This window comes from Hypanus sabinus, chromosome 9 (genome assembly GCF_030144855.1).
Source record: "Hypanus sabinus isolate sHypSab1 chromosome 9, sHypSab1.hap1, whole genome shotgun sequence".
NCBI classification, from domain to species: domain Eukaryota; kingdom Metazoa; phylum Chordata; class Chondrichthyes; order Myliobatiformes; family Dasyatidae; genus Hypanus; species Hypanus sabinus.
The window spans coordinates 95,448,171-95,467,261 of NC_082714.1; the positions used below are offsets into that span (position 1 = coordinate 95,448,171).

At 49.9% G+C, this 19,091-nt stretch overlaps 2 protein-coding genes across 4 annotated transcripts in view; one reads left to right on the forward strand and one right to left on the reverse strand.

Moving 5' to 3' along the window:
• Positions 1–11,842, forward strand: part of mettl25b (methyltransferase like 25B) — a 17,815-nt gene extending 5,973 nt beyond the window's left edge. The window contains exons 4-9 of one of the 3 annotated variants that reach the window (XM_059980288.1): positions 464–692; positions 2,102–2,164; positions 3,684–3,827; positions 4,218–4,699; positions 4,911–5,095; positions 11,317–11,842. In XM_059980288.1, the coding sequence (XP_059836271.1) occupies positions 464–692; positions 2,102–2,164; positions 3,684–3,827; positions 4,218–4,699; positions 4,911–5,095; positions 11,317–11,402 (1,189 nt within the window). In that variant the 3' untranslated portion in view covers positions 11,403–11,842. Of the gene's footprint in view, positions 1–463; positions 693–2,101; positions 2,165–3,683; positions 3,828–4,217; positions 4,700–4,910; positions 5,096–7,292; positions 8,345–9,460; positions 9,745–11,316 lie in introns of those variants that run through there. The other 2 variants (XM_059980286.1, XM_059980285.1) reach the window with 2 other exon arrangements.
• mrpl24 (mitochondrial ribosomal protein L24) lies at positions 8,206–16,788 on the reverse strand. The gene is made up of 6 exons (XM_059980293.1): positions 16,628–16,788; positions 10,939–11,112; positions 9,751–9,846; positions 8,978–9,081; positions 8,758–8,888; positions 8,206–8,448 (listed from the first exon to the last, which is right to left on the reverse strand). The coding sequence occupies exons 2-6, from the start codon at positions 11,107–11,109 to the stop codon at positions 8,312–8,314; spliced, it is 639 nt and encodes a 212-aa protein (XP_059836276.1). The 5' UTR covers positions 11,110–11,112; positions 16,628–16,788; the 3' UTR covers positions 8,206–8,311.
• Positions 16,789–19,091: the final 2,303 nt, after the last annotated feature.

Below are 19,091 nucleotides of genomic sequence, written 5' to 3' on the forward strand. Positions count from 1 at the left end.
TGGAGGAAACCCATGCGGTCACAGGGAGAACGTACAAATTCTTTAGGGACAGTGGCGGGAATTGAACCCGGATCCTTGGTGCTGTCACTGTCCACGCTATTGTGCCAGCCATGTTTGTGCTGTGGGTCACTGCTTACCTCCATGGGATCAGCTTGCAGGTTATCGTCAGAAACTACTTACCCAGTCCAAGAGGCAGAGTCTGAGAGTTTACCCTGATGCAGTGAATTCTGAACTCCAGTAGACCCATAGGAACTCTGCCAGCTCCACTTACACCAGCAGATGGCAGTGATTCACCAGAACCAGGGTTTGCAGTGTTATAAACGTTACAGCTTAAAGCAACGTCTTGGGGTTCAGAATGCTGATTGCTTCTTTGGGGGGGGATGAAGTAACAGGAACCTCCTCATGTATTCTTATAGCTTCTCCCCCTTTCTGTCCTCACTCTCTCCCCCTCTCCCTCCCCTAGCCAGGAGTCAGTTTGGCCCCTCTCCCTGCTGGCATTCAGGGCAGCCGCCCATGGCTTGGCCCTGCCCCGTCAGCCCCGGGGTGTCTCCCCACCGTGTGGGGCCATCCCTGGGAGCAGCAGGGAGCCCGAGGAGTTCCAGGCCAACAGAAGCCAGAGCTCACGGCTGGGACACCTCTTCCGCAGGCACGTCCGGCCCAAGAAACAGCACGAGATCCGCAGGCTGGCTGGGGTGAGAGTGGCAGGGCTGGGGTGGAGGGAGGGGGCAGAGGATGGAATGGGGTGGGCGGGACAGGAAGCAGAGGAAAGAAAAAAAGTGTGGGCGGTGGGAGAGAGTGCGGATGGGATGTATGGGGCGGAGCCTGGGGTGGGGTGGATGGGAAAGGAGAAAGGCATGAGAGTGGGTGGATGGGTGTAGGATTGGAGCAGGGGAATGGAATAGTGAGGGTTGCAGAAAGTAAAATAGGGGCAGGAGCTGTGACGGATGTATAATCTATCATATCTGCCTGCATCAGCCTTAACATCGTCTTCTGGCACTCTCTGTGAAAATAAACTTACCCCCCCCCCCCCCCCCACCACACCTTAAATGCACGCCCTTTGGTTTAAACATTTCAACCCTGGGGAAACAGATACTGTCTGCTCCATCGATGCCTCTCATAATCTTATAAACATATATCAGATCTCCCCTCAGCCTCTGCCACTCCAGAGAAAACAACCCAGATTTGATATTTTTTTAAGAGGTAGAGAGTGGTAGCAGGTCATTCTAGCTCAATGAGCCTACGCTGCCCAATTACACCAGTGAGACCAGTTAACCTGCTAACTTTTCAGAATGTGGAGGAATCAAGGGAACCCGGAGGAGAATGTACTATCTCCTCATGCTCTCTAATCCAGACAGCATCCCGGTGAGAGGGAGTAGGGTGGGACAAACCCAGCCAGTGGAGGTCGGGCTCCCTCCCACAGCGGGAGGGTTGCTGATGGTGCCTCATCGTAGTCCTCCATCAAGCCGCAGCTCTCCAGCCCTGACCCCAGTAAGGCCTCCGTTGGTTGGAGTCGACCGTAAATGTTCCATCCTAGTTGTCTATGCGAGTCAAGGCAGTGCGACATGCAGAGCAAGCTGTCGGCTCCCCCTCTGCATGCAGCTGATGAACCCAAAGGAACAGCCGAGACCGATAGTTTGGCACCAACTTCATTGCAGGAGTGGCCAGTCAGTATTAAACTCAATGTAGGACTGCCTTAGGGACACTAGATCCAGATTTCTTAATGCTGTCATATCTGAGGGAGTGGGAGAAGTTGGGGGAGTGTAGAGGGAATAAGCTCCCATTATCTGTTAAATGCTCCCAATTGTGTGCGTCTCACATAGCTTCTTACAACCAAGTCCTGCTCCCGGCCTTCACATGTGGCTTAGCTACCACACCAAGTGGAACTGTTTCTAGTGTCAGGAGAAGGGACAAAGGCAGGTAAAGGTGCCTTAAAACCAGTTGCTCTGGGTAGATGGACTCGTCAGCTAATCTGGGAGGAGGACTATACCCACTCATGGGGAAGGTTTTGGGAGTAAACCGCAAGCAGTCAACTCACAGCTTGTGTACACAGGAGGTTCCTGCTCACAGCTGACATCTAATGGCTCTTTCCTCTCTCCAACAGCTGGTGAAGAAGTTGTGCAATGCTACAGGCTGTGAGCACGTGGTAGACATGGGATCAGGCCAGGTACAGTCGAATACACCGTCACTTCTAGGACAGTTGTCAGCTCGTGCTCGTGGGGACATGTCTCAAGTTTGCCATGTCAGTGAATTGAGTGGAAAACCAAACTGTGCAGAAGGTGCAGAGAGTCTGTAGTCGGATATGTACCCTGGCCACTGTGTGTATATTCATGGTCTATTACAGCCCATCCACTTCCAGTTTCAACGTGTTGTGCTTTCAGAGATGCTCTTCTGCACACCAAGGTTGTAACACTTGCTTATTTGAGCTATTGTTGCCTTCCTCTCAACATGAACCAGTCTGGCCATTTTCCTTTGACCTCGCTCATTAACAGGGTGTTCCCCCTGCTGCAATGGTTTTGTTTATCACACCATTCTCCGTAAACTCTAGAGACTTGTGTATGAAAACCCCGGATCAGCAGTTTCTCAGATACTCAAACCACTCCATCTTTGGTGGAGCAGGCTGAATGGGCCAAGTGGCTAACCGCTGATTCAAGTTGTTAAACACCTACTCTGCCCAACCAATTCAATGTAACTTAGTCCAAATCAGGTTTATTATCAGTGACTTAGATGACATGAAATGTGTCATTCAGTGGGAGCAGTACAGTGTGTAAACAATGTTTCAGGATCAGCTTCTTCCCCTCGGCCATCAGTTTTCTGAATACATAATGAACCCGGGTATGGGTCTCGGCCCAAAACGTTGACTGTACTTCTTCCTATAAATGCAGCCTGGCCTGCTGCGTTCCACCAGCATTTTGTGTGTGTTGCTTGAATTTCCAGCATCTGCAGATTTCCTTGTGTCCAGGTATGCTACCTCACTTTTTAATTCATATATGTTTTTCCTATTGGAATTGTAATGTATAATTTTGATGATCATGTATTGCATTGTACTGCTACCGCAAAACATCAAATTTCACAACATATGCCAGTGATAATAAACTTGATTCTGATTCCCTCGCCCGTTAGTCTGCCCACTGCTCTGAGCTCCCTCCCCCTGCCCTACCCCTGGTTCTGATCAATAAAATCTCCATGAGCTACAAAGATAAATAAATAGAACAATAGGAAATAATGAAGACACATTCATGGACCCTTCAGCCCTCCTTGCTGGTAGTTATGAAAAGAGGGCTGTTCCGGATTTTGTGGGTCTTTAATAATCAATGCCACCATGTTGATAACCTTGATGGTGGGGAGGGTTGTTCCCATGCTGGAACAGCAGAGTCTACAACCCTCTGCAGCCTCTCACGACCCTCCATTCTGAGGGGTGGATTTCACTCACTGCAAGAAGGTGCCACACCCCCTCAGATCCCATTCGCCCACCATTTTTGTGCCTTGTTTTCCGTGGAGATGCCAACCCCGGACTGCTAGGAGGAAGGACAGTTGTGCGACAGCGGCTGTCTGAGAGGGCGTCCGAGGTCAACAGATGCCCTTCTCCTCCAAACTTGGCTCCTCCAGGCGGGGGAAGGGTGGGTGGGCTCCCCCGTGCTGTGAGTCAGCCGCTGTCCTCTGCTCTCCCACCCTTCCCCTCACAGGGTCACTTGTCGCGATACCTCGCCTTCCACCATGGCCTACACCTGACCGGGCTGGAGGCATCTGAGGAGCTGGTCACGGCCGCCAGGCGCTTCGACAAGGAGCTGCTCCTCAGCCTGGAGAAGGAGACACGCCGAGAGACTGAGGTCTGACCTGGGGGAGGTGGGAGGTGGGTGGTGTGGGCTCATTCCGTGTTGTAATCCTGCTGGTGCAGTTTTGATCTCATGGAACAAGGGTGGTGAATACACAAGTTGAGCCAGGGAGGGGGAGTGGGCTGTTCCTGGAGAGGTAAGAAAGGATGCAGGGGAGAGGGAGGTGGAGGCTGACGAGGTAGAGGGGACAGGAAGGTGGGGGAGGGAGGATGTGGAGGGAGGCAGGGGAAGAAGTAGGGGGCGATATCGGGGAAAGGACAGATAAGTGATGGCAGGAGGGAGTGGGAGGATAATGCTGGGTTAGGTGCACAGACCAATAACCCAGCGCATGCACACGTACACACTCACCAGTCCTCTTGCTCTCTCTCCCTCCATTGTCCACAGGGCATCAGGGAGCTGTCACTGCCTAGCCTGGACCCTCCTCGGCACCTGGTGCATCAGGTGCTCTCTGAGGAGGAGGGGAAGCTGCTGGAGGAGCTGGGGCAGGGGAGTCCATCCCTGGTGCTGGCGGCTCTCCATGCCTGCGGGGACCTGGGACCAGCCACACTGCGCCTCTTCGCCCGTTGCCCCAGCGCACGGGGACTGGCTCTCGTCTCTTGCTGCTACATGAAGGCCAGCGAGGAGAGCGGCTACCCCATGAGTGCCTGGGTCCGCTCCCTGCCCGCCCACCAGCTGCCCTACAAACTGCGGGAGACGGCCTGCCATGCGGTGGAGGACTTCGCCGAGCGCCTGCGGGGACAGAGTCCGGCGCTGCGCTCACACTGTTACCGGGCTGCACTCGAGGTCATCATCCGGCACCTACACCCTCACCTCCGGCGTCCTCCGCTACACGCAGCTGGCAAGGCTCACCTCCGCCCCTTCCCAGAGTGAGTACTCCACCCTGGACTGCCTGTTCCAAAACCTTCAGCCCAGTTTTGAGGGTTCGATTGGTCAGGACAGGAGTCTGGTATTTCTGGGCTGGGGAGGTGGGTGGATGAGGAATTCTGGATAACAGGTCAGAAGTGCTGGAGGTTTGTTGCTTATGCTGAGTCCGCTCCCACCCCTCACCCCGGTAACACCCTATTTGTGTGTCCATAGTTACGCCCGGGAAGGGCTGCGGAAGCTGGGTCTGCACTCGGGAACGTCATGGGACACAGCTCGGGTCGAGGCCCTGCTAGAACAGGGGAACAAGGTGCTGGCTTACTTCTGTCTCACCCTGAGCCTGGCTCCCGTCATCGAAACTCTCATCCTCCTCGACAGAGTCATCTACCTCCAGGAGCAAGGTAAGGGCCAGGCTGGGGTCTCAGTGCTCAGGAAGGGGAGGAGAAATGGGTTTAATAGAACACTAAATGAGAACAGGCCCTTCAGCCCACCTTACTGTGCTAAGATGATTAACTTAATTACGCCTAGTTAAAGTAATCCCTTCTGCCTGCACATCATTCATATCTCTCGGTTCTCCTCATACACTCTTCTTGTATCTGCTTCGAGTACCTCCCTAGGCAGCACGTTCCAGGTAACCATAATTCTGTGTAAATAAACTTGCCCCACATGTCTCCTGAGCCTCTGCCCCCGGGAGAAAAGTACCTGCTGATGACTCTCTATCTCTCCCCCTCTCAATTTTATAAACTTTGCTCAGTTCTCCCCTCAACCTCTGACACTTAAGAGGCACCCCAGCTCAGAATCGGACTGAGAAGTGGCAGATGGAGTTCAACCTGGAAAAGTGTGAAGTGATTCGCTTTGATGTTGATGTTAAAGGCAGAGTACCGTAAGGCAGAATTCGGCCACTCAGTCCAAAAAGCCTGCTCCGTCATTCCAGGGTCAATGGCAGGATTCTTGGAGCAGGGCAATCTTGCTGCCCAAATCCATAGATCCCTCAAAGTTGCCGTGCAAGTTGGTAGGGTGGTTAAGAAGGTGTATGGATTGTTGGCTTTCATTCGTCATGGGACTGTGTTAAGAGAGCCATGAGGTGATGTCACAGCTCTGCACTCGAATACTGTGTTCAGTTCTGGTCTCATTATGGGAAGGATGCGGCATGGGTGCTGAGGAGATTTACCAAGATACTGCCTGGATCTGAGGGCATGCGTTATGAAGAAAGATTGCGTGGGCTAGGGCTTTTCTTTGTGGAGGACGAGAGACCGCTTGATAGAGTTGCAAGGATTATCAGAGACAGAGTGAATGGCCAGAGACTTTTTCCCCCAGAGTGGCAATGTCCACTACCAGAGGACACCGTTTTAAAATGAAAGATTACTGGGGGAGGTGGGGGATGTCAGAGGCAGATTATCTTTACACAGTGAGTTTTGGGTGCATGCTGCCAAGGGTGGTGGTGGAGGCAGATACAATAGGGACTTTTTGAGATTTATGTTGGCACAAGGAAGTTAGAGAAATGGAGGGTAATGGAGAAAGAAATGGAGCTCTGTTGGGGGGGGGGGGAAGGTTTAGATTAATCATGGATTCGGTATATATAGGTCGGCACAGCACTGTGGGCCCACACTGAACTATACTGTTCTACTTTTGACGAAAATAGATTTGTTCACTCCTGTAGCGCACGCCCTGTAATCCAGGCAGCATCCCAGTAAACCTCTTCTGTGGGCTCCGTCTCCAAAGCTTCAACATTCTCTTTATAATGAGGTGACCAGAACTGAATGCAGTAGTCCAGATGCCACCTGGCCAGAGTTCAATAAAGCTGCAACATAACTTTCTGACATTTGAACTCAGTATCTCGACTAATAAAGGAAAGCATACCATATGTTTTATTAACCACTCTGTCAACCAGTGGAGCCACTTCCAGGCGTTCTAGACTGAGATCTTAAGATCTGTCTGTGCATCAACATCCGTCCAGGATGCTGTCATTACTCTGTACTGTCCTTGTACAATTGATCACCAGAAGTGCAACACCTCACACTCGGCTGAATTAAACTGGTTTAGGAAAAGATTGGAGAGAGAAGGGGCAGGAGAGAAGCAGTGAATCAGTGGGGGAGGGGTAATTAGGGAATTGATAAAACAATGGGGTAGGAAATCATACACACGAGATTTTGCAGATGCTGGAAATCCAAGCAACATGCACAAAATGCTGGAGGAACTCAGCAGGCCAGGCAGCTTCTGTGGAAAGGATCTTGGTGTTTCAGGCCAAGATCCTTCATCAGGAAGGGGGTAGAAGCCAGACTAAGAAGGTAGGGGGAGAGGAAGCAGTTCAAGCTAGCAGGTTTCAGGTGAGGAACAATGTGAATGGGTGGGGGAAGGGAAGATGAGGTGAGAAGCTAGGAGGGAATAGGTGAAAAAAGTAAAGGACTGAGGAAGAAAGAATCTAATACAGGGGAGTGGACCATGGGAGAAAGAGAAGGAGGTGGGGACCCAGAGGGAGGTGAATGGGTAGGAGTGGGCGAGGGTTGGCAGGTCAGGAACGAGGAGGAGGGAACAGTACAATGGGGAGACGGGACTGCTCTGTTAGAGATCCTTTGATCAGTTACGTTCTATCTGCAGGCTTTCATTGCCAGCTACTGCCCTTGTTTGAGCCGAAGTTCTCCCCCCGCAACTTCGTGCTGTTGGCTGTCAAGCTCAGTAGTCAGCTCAGTCAGCTTCTCTGCCCGGCAGATGGGACGAGCTGCCCCGAGTGAAGTCCCGTACGTACATGACATTCGATGCAGACGTCAAGAGGTCAGCTCAGTCAGCTTCTCTGCCTGACGGAAGGGTCTGCCTGCACCACGCCAGGTTCCGCACACTTCTGACATTCAGTGCCGCCTGCCCACAGGATGACAAGGCAGAGGAGAGGACAGCCAGCAGAGCCACCTCCGACTCCCAGCCGATGTGCTTTGTGAACCCCAGCTCGGAACATAGACAGGACAGCGCCGTGTGACTGTGCCTGCTGTGAGGCACCTCACTCACATCCCACAGCACCACAGCAGAAGATGATCCTACACGAAACAACATGCCTAAATGACTTTTGGTCAGATTCAGGATGCTGATGGTGAGGGGAAGAGTTCCACCACAGGAAAGGATTATGGACAGGAGAGAGTCCCACCATATGAGGGGAGTGCCATCGACAGGGGAGCGTCCCACCACAGCAGGAAGATTCCTTGTGCAGTAACACAGTGCAGTGTGGGGTCTTGCTCTGGCTGAATTGAGGAGGGGCAGACGTCTCCATCAGCAAATGGTCACCTCCCCCTGCCATATATGTCAATGATGGCCCACTGTAAACTCTGTCAGCTGTGGGGTAAGTGGAGACAGTGAGGGCTCATTCTGTCTTCATTGCAATGATCTTGGGATGTTCCCACCTTACATCTTCAGCCATGGGACATGCCCAGAGACTACTGCCCTTCTTCTCCTGTGTTTCTCAGCCAATACCCTTGCTGAAAATCACCAGTCGACAAGGTTGGCACAAATACTCCCGCACTCGTTCAATGGAAAGGAATGGTTTAATTTAATAATAGTCTGCAATGGGCGGTTTACCCGTGGGTGAGAATGGTACTAACCCACTCCACCACTTCCATTCAAGCCAGTGATCAGTACCAGAAGGACTTGCGGTGCCGGCCAGTCTCAACAATGCCCATCTTCTCCATGATGTCTTCCTCGAAGGTTTTCAGAGCAGGAGTGTAGGAAGAGGACAACGCATCCTCAACGCTGGTGTCCTTCGGCCCATCTAAACACAGCAACAGAGAAGCCAGTATCAGGACCCCACATAACACACTGACAAATACTTCCCTTGTGGCCACCTGAGCCAGTCCCATCTGCCCACATTTGGCCCATATCCCTCTAAATCCTTCCTAATTACATACTTATCCAAATGAGGGGTAGATGGGACCCCTCCCCATCTCCGTGATGCTCTGCAGCCTTTACGTCCCTCCCCGTCTCTGTGAACTCCCTCCATGTCTGCTTCTTGTCCCCTCCCCACGAGGAATCAAAGAGGTTCCCTGGTTTATTCTGGAAGGGTGGTGAGAGACAGACTCACCCTTCCACTGCTCGGGCACGATCCCATCTCTCCTCTGGAATACAGGTTTGGGAATGATGCGGCCGGATCGCGTGGCAACTCGGACCTTCTCCCCCTCCTCCGTGAACTTCCATTCAACGGTGGTTGGTTTCCTGTGGGAGGAAGGGTAGTGGGATCATTAGACCAAGGGACCGGTACTCTCCGCCAGGCACTGGGTGTGTGACGTTGAGGGGAAACCTACCGGTCAGTGGGGTCAACAAGAGCCACATCAGTCACCAGCAGTGGTGCCTCGCTGGAGATATATGTCCCCCTGTACTCTCCCGTCCGTCCAATGTAACGGTAGTGCTGTGGAGCAAGAGAGGGTAAGGGTGAAGGCTTAACGCAATGGGTCCCATCTACCCATTACCTTCCATCTCAACATCACACCCTGCTAAACCCTCGCCCGTATTCTCTCACCCTTGTCCTCTGCTTATCCCTGAAACCTCCTCATTCTCCACCTACCCTCCACCCACCGCTTCTAGCCCTACACCACCTCCTCCAGTAGCATATCCAGGTATCCAACACTGCATGGAAAAGAAAAGATACTGACTGTCTGCCCACACTTCTTAAAGTCTTATAAATCGGTCAGGTCTCCCCTCAGCCTCCTCTGCTCCAGGGAAAGCAACCAAGTTTTGTGCTTTCCTGGCATATATGACAAATAAACTCTTTTTGGACTTCCATCCAGGTACAGCTGTGAAGATGGTGGAATTTGTCATTGAACTGTCAGTTATAATCGATAACTGTACTCGGCTGGAAGAGTTTGTACAACATCCCCTAATCATCAATACTTCCAGCCTACCTATCACCTCCCTCTCCTAACCACTGCCTCTCCCTGCCCCACCAGTTGAGTGACCTCCCCCCTTGAACCCCCAAGTGACCACTTCTCCCTGCCCCACCTGTCCCGAAGCCCTGAGTGAGCACCACCTCTGCCCGTACCCACCGCCCGCCTCTGCCTGCAGCCCCTCTCAAACTTACCGTGTTCAGCCCCTCCAGAATCACCCAGTTGCGAGCTCGGATGACCTGGCTCACCTTTCCCTGCTTGCCAGCATCTTTCCCTTTGAGGATTTCTACCTGTCCAAAGAATGGAAAGAAAAAGGTCAGGATCTACGGCACCCTGGGACCCACCTGGCATCCGTCCCATCACAGCTGTGCACCTTTAAGAGCAACATCGGGATTGAGACCACCTCCACCCAACATCCCAAACCTCCCTCCATGCTCACAGCTAAGCCAGACCCAAACCACCACCACCACCTCATTCCACAACCGTGGCCTCTGCTGTCATGCTTGCCAACCAGGGGCAACACAACCTGTCTATCAGCACAGTTTTTGCCAAAAGTAGAATGACGTAAGATACTGAGTAAGCAAGGGCTTTTCTCTTGGGAGTGAAGGAGGATGAGAAGTGATTTTTTAGAGGAATAGATCGAGTGGATAGCCAGAGACATTTTCCCTGGGTTAATATGAGGGGCCAGCATTTCAGGTGATTGAAGGAAAGTACAGGGATGGTGGTAGAGGCAGATACGTTAGGGACATTTAAGTGACTCTTATATGTATGATAGGAAATTGGAGGGCCATGTGAGAGAGAAGGGTTAGAACTCAGGGTATGGAAAAAGGTCAGTACAACATTGTGGGCTGAAGGGCTGTACTGTTCTACATCAGCACGGACACAGTCGATCCATTCCCTCATACTACAGCAAAGTCACCCTCCGGAATCTGTCCAGTGAGTCTACTCCCTCTCAGACAAACACATCCAAAATTCTCCTTGGAATGCAAACAGTCCATCGCAGGTGGCAACCAGGTGAATCTGTGGTGCAGTCCGTCACCTGAACTCACATCTCCAGCTCAGCCACACCCTTGTTCAACTTCTCTGCCCCTTTGCCGAATTTCATAATGTTCCCAACTCTCAGGGCCCATCACTCACAATAGCTCTGTAAGCCTCACATTTGATGTTAATAAGATCATAAGAAGCAGAATTAGGCTATTAGTCCATCAAGTCTGCTCTGCTACTCTATTACGACTGATTTAATATCCCTCTCAACCCCATTTTCCTACCTTCTCCCTGGAACCTTTGATGCCCTTACTAATCAAGAACCCAGCAACCTCAGCTTTAAATATATCCAATAACTTGGCCTCCACAGCCATCTTCTGCACTCTCTCCAAACTTACCGTGTCTCCCCGGAACACTGTCCACTCCTGGATGGGCTCCAGAAACACCTTCCTGCGCTGTCTGCCAGGAGGGTTCATCCTTTGTGCCGCCGTCGTCCAGGGGCGGTTGGTACCATACCGGTAGCCCCTCTGTACCTTGGCCGCAGCGGCTAGCAAGGCTGCAAGACGCATTGTCTGCAGGTGGGGAGACACGTGGAACCAGGTCAGTAAATTTGCAACCTACCAATTCACCCACAACACAGGAGGAAGCAGAGGTTACACAGCATCTCAACCCAAAACACAGACAATCCCTCTGTCTAGCCCCACAGATGTCGCTCAACCGCTGTGTTTCCTAAGCAGGTTGATTTATAGTGTTCAGTTCTGGTCATCTCATTACAGGAAGGATGTGGAGACTTCAGAGAGGATGCAGAGGAGATTTACCAGAATGCTGTCCGATCATTGTCATTATGTGCTGTGTCGTATGATGTGGGTCTATGATCATGATTGTCCTTAGCAAGTAGTTTTCCGTTGCCACCTTCTGGGCAAGATGATGACCCCAGCCATGATCAATAAATCCTCTTCAGAAATTATCTGCCTGGCATCAGCGGTCAGGTAAGCAGGGCTTGTGATGTACACCAGGTGCTCATACGGCCACCCAGCACCTGCTCCCATGGCTTCACATGACCCTGACTGGGGGGCGAAGCAGATGCTACACCTCCCCCAGTGGTAACCGGCAGGCTAGTGGAGGGAAGTACCTCACACCTCCTTTGATAGAGACGTATCTCCACCCTGCCTCTCACTGATTAGATAGATGTGTACAAGATATATTAAGAGGCATAGGTCGATGGATAGCCAGAGACTTTCCCCGGGTGGTAATGGCTAATGCAAGTGGCATAATTTTAATGAGATTGTACCGGGGGGGGAGGGGGGGGCGTCATGTCACAAGTAGGTTTATTTTTCACCATGAGTGGTGGGTGTGTGGAACACCCTGCCAGAGGTGGTGGTAGAGGCAGATACATTAGGGACACTTAAAAACCTCTTAATTAGGCATATAGATGATTAGATGATAGAAAAATGAAGGGCTATGTGGGAGGGAAGGGTTCGATTGATCTTGGTAGTTTAAAAGGTCAGCACAACATTCTGTGCCGATGGGCCTGTACTGTGTTGTATGTTATCTGCTGCAAATAAACGCCTTTGGCAATAGCAAACCATTTCTGTGGAACAATTTTCAAAGAATAATTATGGTATCCTGGTCACCAAGATCACTTACAACTCTGGGGAAAAGACTGTCACCATCTACCTTACAAATACACCTCATAACTTTAATATCCAGGGAATAAAAGTCCAGTGTGGCCAACCTCTCCCCATAACTCAAACCCTCTAGACCAGGCAACATCCTCGAGAATCTCTTCTGCACCCTCTCCGATTGACAGTGTTCTCCCTTTAACAGGGTGACCAAAGTTTTTACACAATACTCCCAAGTGCAGTCTCATTAATAGCATAACATAATATCCCTATTCTAAACCCGGTACCACAGCTGATGAAGGCCAGCAAGCTGAATGCCTTCTTCTCCGAACTGTCTTCTTACATGGCTGCTTTCATCAAACTGTGCACTTGTACCCCAGGCCCTTCTGGTCTACAACACTCCTGTGCTCTGCCATTCACTGTGCAAGTCCTGCTCTGGTTTGGTTGTCCAGGATGCACCACCACCTCAGCCAATCTGATTAAGATCTCTTTGTAGTTTGTTGTAATCTCTTTCACCATCAACAAGACCCCCTACTTTTGTACCATCAGCAAACTCACTAATTGTGTCATGTACATTTACATCCAAATCATTTACATAAATAATGAATAATAGAGGTTCCAACAGTGACCCCTGTGGTACCCCACTAGTCACAAGCCTTCTGTCCTTCAGCCCTCACCCTCTGCTTCCTATCATCAAACCAATTCTGAAACCATCTTGCTAGCTCTCCCTGAATCCCCTGCGTCCTAACCTTCCAGAACAGCCTGCCATGCAGAGACGATTTACTAGGATGTTACCTGGGTTTCAGCACTTAATTTACAGAGAAAGGTTGAACAAGTTAGGTCTCTATTCATTGGAGCATAGAAGGCTGAGGGGGGATTTGATTGAGGTATTTAAAATTTTGAGAGGGATAGATAGAGTTGACGTGAATAGGCTGTTTCCATTGAGAGTAGGGGAGATTCAAACGAGAGGACATGATTTGAGAGTTAGGGGGCAGAAGTTTAAGGGAAACACGAGGGGGTATTTCTTTACTCACAGAGTGATAGCTGTGTGGAATGAGCTTCCTGTAGAAGTTGTAGAGGCCAGTTCAGTTGTGTCATTTAAGGTAAAATTGGATAGGTATATGGACAGGAAAGGAGTGGAGGGTTATGGGCTGAGTGCGGGTAGGTGGGACTAGGTGAGATTAAGAGTCGGCACGGACTAGGAGGGCCGAGATGGCCTGTTTCTGTGCTGTGATTGTTTTATGGTTATATGTGGGACTTTGTCAAAGGCCGTATGAAAGTCCATATAGACTACTTATAGACTGCCTACTTTCATCTGCCCCTTTAGTTAATTCTTTGAGAAAACTCCATAAGATTCATCAGGTGTGACCTCCAGCCCACAAAGCGATGCTGACTATCCAAGTGATGACAGCTCTTAGCCCTCCAGTAACGTCCCTCCACAACTGAAGTCAGATTCACCAGCCTGTAGTTCCTTGGCCTGGCCTCCATTATCCTTCCTGAACAATAGAACATTTAACACATTTTGGAACTTCACTAGCAGCTAAAGACATAGCAAATCGTTTGGCCACTTAGTCAGGCCCTGGGGATCAGCCCACCTTAATTATTTCTTGCAAATACCTCCTTCCTCATAAAGTTCCAAGGGCTCCCATCTAGCACCAAGGGGAAATAGATAATGAAAATATCACCACCTCCTGCGGCTCCACGTGCAAGCGGCCCTGATGGTTTCTCCCACATCACCTTTATACTGTTAATATAACTGAAGAACCTCTTGCGATTAACGACTGTAACCCTGTCTGCCAATTCCACCTCATAGCTTTTTGCCTTTCTCATTTCCCTCTTAAACTTTTTATACTCAGAGGGATTCATTTGTATCCAGCTGCCTAAACTATGTACACTTCCCTTTCCTTGACCAAAACCCCAAAATCTGTCATCAGACAGCTTTCCTGAAATTACAATATCTACTTTTCACCCTAACAGAAACATACTTCCAAAGGACTGTAATGTACTAATTTTGTTCTTCACTGTTCTACTGCCACACAAAAAAAATCATGACAAATGTGAGTGATGATAAAGCTGATTCAAATGTGGGTCTCTACTGTGGGCGGAGAGTGGGTAGGGGGTAGGGAGAGGGAACCACAAGAGACATTCTGTAATGATCAATAAACCAGTTGTTTGGAATCAAAATGACCCTTGTGTGGCGATTCAGGGCTAGGTGTGTCTGCACCCCATTTCCACTCCTGACACTCTTTCTCTGCCACCTGCTTCACACCCATAGAACTCCACACTCACCATTCTCAATATCCTTTGCTTCCGTCAGATTTACAAATTCTCTCTCTGCTCCACATTGACAAGTGACTTAGGCACTCAAGCTATGTATATTGCGCCTAAGCGTTTTGCTCAATACCGTACATCAAAACATACAGTTGTTCAATGACCAGCACAGTCCAAGAGTGCACTAGGGGTAGCCCGCAAGTATCGCCATACTTCTGGTGCCAATATTACCTGCCCTCAACTCACTAACCCAACCCATATGTCTTTGAAACGTATGTAACACCCTGCGAAAGGTCTCACTGCTAATGTAATGGTTTCTTTATAGCAGCAGTGTGTTTGGGTTATGACTAGCGATAATGGGGGCTTTGGAATGTGTGGCGCCCCATGAGAGTGGGTTTTTTTCTTGTGTGCCCAAGAGCGAGGGATTCGCAGGCTTTTGTTCAGGAGAAGTTGTCAGATCGGAGAGGTCGTAGACTGCAGGACGGAGTGGACTTGGAATGTGGTCGTGAGTCAACAATGCCCTGGGGAAATCGATGGAGAATGAATAGACTATAATTTGCACATTGCACATTCAGACGGAGCTGTAACATAAAGATTTTTACTCATGTATGAGAAGGATGTAAGAAATAAAGTCAATTCAATTCAGACCGTAGTGGGAATTGAACTCCAATGGCTAGGGCTGTAAAGCACAAAGCATTACGCTAACCTCTATGGTACCACGTAGAGTCGACTAATAGCCATCCAATCAATCCCAGCTTGATCCTGCCTAATGCCCGTAGAGCTGGCCCTGCTCTAGTTCACGACTTTGATCTGTGGGCTGGTTCTATCCATTTCCATAATCATTTAAAAACTTTGTGGTCACTGGACCCAAAGTACACCACAACTCTCACTTGAGTTACTTCACCCTTTTCTTTCCCCAAGAAGAGATCCAGTACCGCTTCCCGAGTAGGTTCCTCTTTATGTTTTGTGTAGAAATTGTCTCACAACATGCCGCACAAATTCTGTTCTATCCCAGCCCTTTGCATTCTGGGTGAGTGTGTATGTCAGTTTGCAAATGATACCAACATTGGTGACGTAGTGGACACTGAAAAAGACTAAGATTTTGCAGTCCTGCTGAAGGGTCTTGGCCCAAAACACTGACTGTTAGTCCCCACCAGAGATGCTGCCTGACCTGCTGAATCCCTCCAGCACTTAAGTGTTTTATCTACTATTACAACAGGATCAACCTGGGAAGTTGGCAAAGGAATGGCACTTAAAATTTAACTCAGACCTAAGTGTAAAGTAATGCCTTTTGGGAGGATAAACCAAAGCAGGATTTACACACTGGATGGCAGGGTCCTAGGTAGAACAGAGAGACATGGGATACAGGTACATTGTACCCTGTAAGGGGTGACACAGGTAGACAGGGTAGTGGTAAAGGAGCCCTCCATCAGATGGGCCACTGAGTACAAGGCATTAGTGAGTCTGCATTCTGAGTACTGTGTGCAGTTCTGGTTACCTTACTACAAGAAGGATGTGATTTAAGTTGCAGAAAGTGCGTTAAAGATTCACCAGGATGTTACTGGGACTGAGTTATAACAAGTTACCAGACAAGTTGTGACTGTTGTTCTCGGCAAGGATGCTACTGAGGGGTGAACTTACTGAGATTTATAAAATCATGGTAGGCACAGATAAGGTCTTTTCCCCAGGGTAGTGGAGTCTAAAACTAGAGGACGAAGGTTTAAAATGAGAGGAGAGAGATTTATAGGGAGTCTGAGGGGACTAGTTTTGATGGGGCATCTTGGATGTCCTGGATCAGTTGGGCCGAAGGGTCTGCCTTCATAGTGTACAACTGTTACTGTGGGGACGGGAGGCCACTCTGCCCCTCGAACTATCCTACACAAGGAAAGCAAGAGGTACTACTCCTTCGTTCAATGCTTTCCCACTCGTGGGGAGCAAGGTGAGGCCTCTCTGTCCCTTCATGCTATCCCGTGCGTGCGGAGCAGAGGCCGCGCTGTACCTCCGTCCTATCCCGGGAGGAGGCGGGGAAGCAAACACTCGCCGTTCCGCCTCTCCGAGGTCGTCCGGACTTCATAACGTAATTAGCAGCGGTGGAGCTGAAACTGCTCCGCGTACGAGGAGACCGTTCGGCCCGTGTGGCAGCTCCTCCGACCTCGGTCCCCCCCCCCCCCCCCCCCCATCCCCACGCTCTCACCTCCGCCAACGGGACGGGAATGCTCCCACTTTCAGCGCTCCTCTGTGTCGGGCCTTGCTGCCAATTGAGGACTCCGTCGGACTACAACTCACATGGTGCCCACCAGAGCTATTTACGCATGTCTGTAGTTCGCGATCTTCACCGGAAGCTTGTGAAAAAAAACTACAACTCCCATGATGTATTATGCGGGAGTCGCCTGTTGTCTGCTGGGAGTTGGCTTTACATTTGACTTCATTTCCCAGGCCTCCGTGCGTGTAGCAGAGGCAACACATGCGTAGTAGTTGTCCACCATCTTATGGAGATGCGGCGCCATATTAGTGGGTAACTGAGCTGCTTGGGAACAGAGGAATCAATATCCTAAACACACTTCTTTTGGCTATTGCAGTACCTGTTTGATCCCATTGGATCTTAACGCGGCTGATGAAGGAAGGCGGCTCACCTAGGTACCTCGCTGGGCTCCCCATCATGTCACAGTTACTATGATGGTCCAAAATCCAGTGTTCTCTCTCCTTCAATGGATGGTTGCGAAGCAAAAGAATTTCAGAATGTATACTGTTTACATTTCTCTGACACTAAATTTACCTTTGAAACTTTTTTCTCATCATTTCCAACCCCAAAATTCCACCAGCCGTTTGTCCAAAGCTTCTCCATTCATTCCACCCACTGACACCAGCTTGTTCTCTGTCCAAACATACTGACACTGCCTCCCTCCCTGTCCCCTAAACATGATACACCCTTGCTCTCCAGGAGCACCCCCCCCCCCTTTCTGCCTCTCACCCATGTATTCCTCAGCATTAGGCTGCTGTGGGTAAAGTACTCTGGAGTAATGTGAGTGCATCTTTATTTAATCTGGTTCTGATCTCCCCTTCCCTCCACTACCTCCCAGCTTGCTTTATCTTGTCCATCATGCCTGTCATGAGGAAAATCTGTCCAATGCTCCCTTTCTGAATGGTGTGGTACAGTTGGGCCGAATGACATTTCTGTGTTTTATGAGCCTATGTCTCACTGCAGACAAACCTTCAGTCTTGAGCTCCTGTGAATTGCTTTCATTCTGTCTGCTCTGAACAGAACCAGAGATCCCATAGAATCATTTAATTGAACAGTACAGTGCAGTACAGGCCCTTTGATCCACAATGTTGTCCCAGCCTTTTAATCTAATGCAGATCAGAGCCTGAAGATAAATTGAAAGTTCACACCTCAAAGTCTGACGGTTAAATTGTGTGGACAGGAGGCCTGGAAACCTGCTTGGAGTTGGAAGGTCCTGACAAAGGGTGTCAGCCTGAAACATCGACTGTTTATTTATTTCCATAAATGCTGCCTGACCTACTGAGTTCTTCACATTTTGCATGTGTTGCTCTGGAATTGGAGGACTGTCTGCATATGCGTGCGGGTGGGAAGGTTTTGCTGTTGTGCCATGTATCATGGGCATGCTGTATTGGCACTGGAATGTGTAGGCTGCCTGCCAGCACATCCATGGATTTTGTTGGTTGTTAATGCAAATTAAGAATTTCACTGTATGTTTTGATTTACACGTAATAAATAATCTGTCGTCTCAACAGAGGGGACTTCTAAACCGCAGCACCTTTACGACTTTGAAACATGCCACCTTCATGAAACACCTTCAGATGTGTGAAAACCCGGCAGCCAATCTTGGGCAAAGCAAGCTCCCACAGTGAGGTCCACAACCTTGTTGTGGTTTGGATGCTCACGTGCCTCAATGACCCAGAGAGCTATGTTGGCTGGAGTCAGGGCTTCATGTTTTGGCTCTTGGGAGGGTCACCCATGCCAAACAGGTCAAAGGGTAGAGGCGAGGCTAAGAGTGGCCCATCAGTCCTCCAGGTTTGTGGGGGGGAGGGGGGATGTTCAGCTCAGGGCTAACAACCCTGTCTGGTCAAACAAAATTGTTACGGAAACAGCATTGAAGAATCCTTGTACATCTGAATGGCTTATGACAGAGATGGAGGACCTTCAGTGCTGTCCTAAACGCCAGCAGGTGTAACGGGCAGTAAGTTCTTTGCACTTTTGGTATATGAAGCAACACGAGCTGGTGAAGGGGACTGACACTGAAAACCAGCCACGATGGTGGATAGCAATGCAGGGGACTCATGGGGCAGAAGGCTGACTACTCTCCTGTCTGCTATCTGCACGGTGATGGTGCGACAACCTGGGAAAAGTTCAAACAGAGGTGCCATGAGAGTGATTACCTTCTGGCCCCAAGACAGGACGTAAAGGGAAGATGTCTTCTCCAATAGCCACCGGGCACAGGTAGGATGGGAAGACTGGGCCTTGCTTCCACAGTGAGTGGGAGGGCAGGGAGCTGCAAATTCTGTGGTAGGAGAGCTGGTAATTAGCTAAGGGCCAGCATCAGCTGGAGGATTTCTCTGTCATTGGTAAAAAAAAACCTCTGCTCGTGTCCAGATAAAGAGGCAGGCTGGATGGGATCCAGATGGGTTTGGGAAAGTTG